The 6,473-nt window shown below is 35.1% G+C and overlaps 1 protein-coding gene across 1 annotated transcript in view; it reads left to right on the forward strand.

The window, feature by feature from the left end:
* Positions 1–6,473, forward strand: part of Fyb1 (FYN binding protein 1) — a 154,053-nt gene that overhangs the window by 146,541 nt on the left and 1,039 nt on the right. Inside the window, exons 10-13 of the mRNA XM_023712691.1 lie at positions 1,302–1,324; positions 2,687–2,753; positions 3,504–3,641; positions 5,645–5,670. Of these exons, the coding sequence (XP_023568459.1) occupies positions 1,302–1,324; positions 2,687–2,753; positions 3,504–3,641; positions 5,645–5,670 (254 nt within the window). The remainder of the gene's footprint in view (positions 1–1,301; positions 1,325–2,686; positions 2,754–3,503; positions 3,642–5,644; positions 5,671–6,473) is intronic.

Here is a 6,473-nt window from a genome sequence, read left to right on the forward strand (position 1 = left end):
CCTCCCCCTGCCTCTTGTGATCTCACTACCTCTCCTTCACCTATCAAGTGTTTTATGTTCTAAACAGTTCACTGCAGAAAGTTGAAGAACTGATCTAGAAGTGAAATAAATGGGCAACAGCTTTGCCGTTTGTTTGTAACAATCATGTGCCTTAGGAATTGGGTATGAGAATGACCGGTGAAAACATTTGCCAGGGTCCGCAAGCAGCTAGAACGCATCTAATTCTAACTACAGGTTTCACACTCAAAGGGAAGTGTCAGAGAAAATAGTTATGGAACAGAAGTAATTAGAGAGTACACTTCAACTTCTATTAAAATCAATTTCTTCTTTATATCATACAACACTTAGAACATGGCTTTTCTACAAACCTCCATTAGCAACTGTATGGTTTTTATTTCAAAATTAAGCAAAGATCTGTACCAAATTAAAGGATCAGATCAGAATACAAAATCGTCCTGCGTGATTGTAACATCAAACTATTGCCTTTTGCTGGCAGATAATCCCAAGATCAGAAGTGGAAGCGTAAAGTGCAGTTAGGTAGAGAAATGAGTTTGAGTAGCTCAAATTCTCAGAGCCTCAGCTTCTTTTCTGTAAAATAAGGGAATTGAGTAAGTAGGTGACTTTTGATAATTTTTCCCCCAGCCTTCACTGTTTATATTATTTTTGCTCTCATAGAACTCCTACTTTAGTGGGAGACACAGACACGAAAACATGTAATTATAAAGACTAAAACAGAAAATATATAATGCTTTGGAAGTAAGTAAACACAATCTAGATTTAAAGAGTCAGGGACTACTTCAATTTTGAAATGCTTTTTCTTTTAAAAATTGTAATGCTACTCAACTAAGAATCAAATGCCTCAGTTCTAAGATGTTGGAAGGAATTGAATTTAATGTAATAATAATAATTGGTGTATATTGCTCCTGGAACAGCACTCCTGGGGAAAGTTTTAATAGTCTATCTACGGAATGATGTAATGATATATAATCTGAAAACTGCCTGGTGGGGAAATGTTAACAGCAAACTATACTGTTAGAATGTCATATGCAGTACTGTAACTCACTCGGTTCTCTTTGGTTTGTGGTGGTTTGTTTTGTCATGTTGCATTGTGGTTACACAACTACTATGATAAGGAACTTTATCTTCTTCTTGACGTGGACGTACTGATAACTTTTAACTAGAATAGTGTTTGTCTTTTATATAACTACTCAATGCATGTATACTTCTTCCTAGGAGCTAAATAAATCATCTATTAACTTAATATTTCTGTTAATTTAGTATTTTTGGTTTTTTTTTCCTAGTCAAAATCAGAGTGGAAGTGGAGGTAAGCCCCAAGTCTTCTATGAGCATTTATGTGTTTCTTTACAACTTTTCAATGCATTTCTTCAAAGCTTCAACATCTTTGAGAATATTAATTACAAAATTCTGGGGCTGGGGAGATAGCTCAGTAGAATAAGTGCTTCCCTGGCAAGCACAAGGGTCTGAGTTCAATCCCTGGTTCCACCAAAAAAAAAAAAAAAAAAAAAAAGTTTTAGTTGCCTCATAACGACAGAGATCTTGATGAAGAGAATAAGCATTGACCTGGGACTCAATGACCTGGATCCCATCCTGGTCCCCAAGTAGATTCAAGAAAGTCATTCCTTTCCTCCAAGTTTGTTGTGGATCTAGGGTGATCCTGCTTACAGTGTGCTCAGGGCAGGCTGGGTTTATGCCAGCTGTTCAAACACAATTAATAATAGTTATCTGCCTTCACTTCCAGAAATAGTTTCCTTAGGAGACGATTTGTATGGTCTCCTGGACTATGCCTCCTAAAAACCCCTGAATCCCACAGCACCAAAATAAGGAATTTAAAACCTGTTAGGGTTCCAATGCTTACACTAAAAGCTAACTTCCATACATCTTCCTGTTCATAGAGGGTACTCGATAAGCACTTGTTAACTAGTTGTCAAGTAGCAAAGTTCCTGAAGACTGTAGCATAATAAGCGAAGGGGTTTAAATTTAAAACAGATTCATTATAATGTCACCTTTAACTTTTTTGTTTGTTTCAGTCATCACCAATGTTTCAAGATTCTCCTTTCATTACATTTGATTACCTTTACTGATATCTTTAATTTCTAAATACTGGGGATTAAACTCAGAGCCCTTGAACTGAGTTACAGCCCTGCTGTTCTTACTTTCTGTTTTGAGACAGGGTCTCTTGGTAAGTCAGCAAGTGGGCAAGGTGGGGCTCAAGCCTCTTGCGATCCTTCTGCCTTGGCCTCGCAGCAGCTGGGACTCTGGTTGTGCTCCACAAACCTCATTAGTCACTTCATCTCAGTTACTATTTTTTAATGATCACTATTAACTCAGTTTTTCTTCTCACCTCTTTCTTCACTTCCCTTCCTCCCCAGTAAATATCAAACCCACTCACTTTATGTTTTCTCATGCTTATACTTGCCCATTCTCTTCATCTCAAACCCAAAGTGCTGCTCATTATGCTTCATCTCTTTATTGTAACCAGGCCTTATAAGTTCCATTTTACCTATTACCCATGTGAAAGGGAGAAATTGAAGGACATTTTCATTTAAGTGGTTAATAAAAAGAGGGATGTTTCCTGCAGTAAAATCAATTTGTTATTAAAGTCTGAGTGACCTCTATGTGATTAAATGATAAAATTAATATACTATTTTTCTGTACAATCTAACAGAAGGAGCGTTCCCACTTCCACCAGATGACATTTATGATGGGATAGAGGAGGAAGATGGTGGCGATTGGTAAGAATAATCAGTGAATTCCCTTGTTGGGAAATATCGTGTCTCTGTGGAAGTTGAGCTTTGATTTCCAGTTAGGATAGAAAGCAGAAAATCATGCTCTTTATTGCAGTCCCAACATGATTTGAATGTTAACGGCAACCATACGTCAAAGAAATGGTAGGTTATTTGGAAGAACCCCAATAACTCACAAAAGAAATGAAATGAAAAGGATAAAGTACCAGCACTGCAGATATTTTCCAAGGCTCTTCTAATTGTTTATTTATCAACCAATAATTTACGGTTATTTACAGTCAGAACTGAAGTAAGGTTGCTATCTGTGAAAGACTCCTACTAAATACTTAATTTTAGTTTAGGAATGTATTTTTATTTTTAATAATAATTTATAAAAATGATCATTTTTAGGTTAATAATAAAATAAATTTTCTTATTTCTATTTTGAAATGGTATATTTAAAATCTTAAATCTACTGATCACTTAATTTTAATCATGATGCTAAATTAACTGTCACTTTCTTAGCTCCATATTTTAGGAATCAGGAAAAATCTCACTAAATAGGAAAAAAAATGGCTAACATAGTAGGAAGCATTCAGACACAGTGGTCTCTAAGCTTAATAACACTCTTTTGTTGAAAACAATGAGTTATTTACTGTCCCATGATCAATATAGTACAATAATCAAAAAGCTGAATGTCCACACAATGTCTTCACGTTCTGATTATTACATTCTGATCAATGCCTGCATGCTCAAAAGTTCCGCGCCACAGGTTGAAGAGAAGAGTAGCACGTGGTCCTGGGGAATTTTGAAGAAGTTAAAGGGAAAAGATGACAAAAAGAAAAGTGTACGAGAGAAACGTAAAGTCTCTGAGTCAGACAATAATGAAGGTTCATCGTAAGAGTCGACCAACCAAACTCAGTACAAATAACAACACTAATGTTAACTGAATTGAATGCTACTAATATTCTGTAACCAATAATCAGATCCTCATAGATTTAAACCCTCTAACTGTTGTGTTCCATTAATCATCTTAGACTCACATATAGTACCATCCTTCAACTCACTCATCAAATAATAAGAGGAGCCCATGTATTCAAGGACCTTCATATAACTGAAAACGTATTTTACTTTTCTCACAAACATCCAGGAAACACAAGCCATACCCAGGTACATGCATCCCTCACACGTTCACTTCACACACCTTCAGGCTCTCCATTTAGTAGCACTTTTTTAATGGCAGCATCTCATCCAAAAGCTTACAATTCCAGTTCCAAGTCCAATGTTACAAATAGTAAAATCGGTACTACTTTTACTAACTACTCTTAAAATATATTCTCTATTGAACAAATAATTTGCCAGAAATAAAGTTCACAATTTGGAATTTCTTTTCTCTATAGAATTTATGATCTTGGTCTTTTACATAACTCTGTCCCACAATAGTCACTTGAAGTTTTACTTGTTTACTCTATACTAAAGTTATCCTATGTATATATCTTAAGTTTGTCTAAATAGTAACCATTTCCTTGATAAAACTATAGCCTACATGAACTGCAAACATATACAAATAAAATTTAGAAATTATTTTAAAATTTGTCCAAATAAAAACTAAAGCACATTTTTTTTCTTTCCATTCCTAAAATAACCCTTTAGTATACATATGGATTTCAAGGATCCTAATCATTTCCTGGAGCAGAAAAATAATTCTGTTTTATATGCACCTAATGTAGTAACCACCATTAGCCAAAGTATGCAAGCTGTTAATTCTCATAGAATTCCTAATTTTAAGCCCAAAATTATTTCATGAAGGCAAAAACACAAAAACCATCAATAAATAACATACTTGAATCTTTAAGCAAATGTAACAAGAAATCTTTGAGCAATATTACTCAAATGTTGGGCTGGTGAGATGGCTCAGTGGTCTAAAGCACCTACTTAGAACAAGTTTAGCAAAACACATGGACCACGGTTCAATCCCCCAGCACCACAGGCCAGCCAGCCCCGCCCCCTGGTGGGCTGAGCTGGCCACACACACACACAAATAAACAAATAAATAAATAATAATCAAAAAAAGTTTAAAAAAATATTACTCAAATGTAATCTTTATTTAGAAATAAGTTTTTTCTACTTCAATTACATATCTTCCACTTCTGATTTTCATTCAAATTAGTTTTCCTTCCAATCATTCATTTGAATTAGTGATCCATTACACTCTAGCTATTTCTGTCCTATGCACTGTTCTTTCAAAGATATGTATGTGTTTGTGTATACATATATATTTAGAGGTCACCATTCAAAATTAATAAATGCAAAAGTCATTTTATGTTGCACCTAAATGCCACCTAATCCTGACTTCAGATCACTCCTACTAATAAGCTGTCACTACATAGTTCAAGGGAATGTTCCTTTCTTACTCACCATTCTCCTGCTTGGGGGTACAGTGTATATGTGGGGAGATAGAGCCATGTTCCTAGTGACTCTGTAGATCTGGACTCTGCATTTTATTCTTCAATTTAAATAAACAGTTTTGAGCCTCAGGTAGGAATGCCATAAGGACGCCAAAACACTGAGTCCATTTAATTTACTTAGGTGCATTGTATGTTCACACCTCAGAACAAATCTGAAAACATGGTCTAATGGCTGAGGGAACAATAAGGCAACTGGGTGTCTTGGCTTTTGATTTGTTTGGCCAACACTAGGGTTCAAAAACTCCTAAATTAATGGACAGAAGCCAGGACCTGTGGAGACAATGGAGAATGAGAAAGGAACAATGGTCAATAGACTAATTAATATTTTTAAAGCCTCTAGGCTATAGTCCACATATACCTCTCCTCTATGAGGAAATTAATGTATGGGTTCACATTAGTCTGATTTTAATTGCGTTCTCATTTTCTTTCCAGTTTCCCTTCTCCTCCTAAACAATTGGGTAAGTAATAAAAGCTATTGATGTATTTTATATCTTTGTTTTTTTTAGATGGAATAGTAGGAAGCAATGAATATTATTGCAGTATTTGTAAAGTCTTGAGTCTGAAAATAGTAAATATTGTCACCTTGAGCAGGTAACTTCGACCTAGACGGCCACATTGCTAACCTTAATCTCACAGTGGGATGAGAAAAATAAAGCGAGTTGATTACCTTACAACTATTCTGCCAGAATCTGCTACAGAGTTATGGATAAAAGGAATGGGACACATACTGACATTCCCCTTGTCCCCTGCCTGTTGGCCCCTGATATGTAGGACCCTGGCAAAAGTATCTAAAAGCATATCAGATTATGTGCTTTTGAAGTCCTTCCATATTTACTTTTTATTTTTAAAGTTGTATAATTTACATTGTATTGGGACATTTTAAAATGTAATATAGTTTCTTTTTTATATAATTCCATCAGTTTCTTCATCCCTGTTGAGACACATCTTTGAAAAGTTTTTTAAATTCTGCCTGAACAAAATAATATGTCATTTCCAAAAAAAAACAGAGGCTTTTAAAGGGCTTATAAATATATTAAAAGAGTAAGCCAACAGAGAGATAATCTATCCTTTCAGACTATATCTGACATTAGAAGTTTCTTTGCAGCTATAAATTTTCAAAAATTAAAACTAATTCAATATCTATAGTAAGCTTATAACTTAATCTGTAATATTAACAAGATTGTGGGCTGGCGAGATAGCTCAGCAGATTAAATGCCTGCTTAGGCAAGCAGAGGGATCGAGGTTAAATCCCTAGCATCAC

The sequence above is a fragment of the Octodon degus genome, unplaced genomic scaffold (assembly GCF_000260255.1).
Source record: "Octodon degus isolate 3935 unplaced genomic scaffold, OctDeg1.0 scaffold00002, whole genome shotgun sequence".
NCBI lineage: Eukaryota > Metazoa > Chordata > Mammalia > Rodentia > Octodontidae > Octodon > Octodon degus.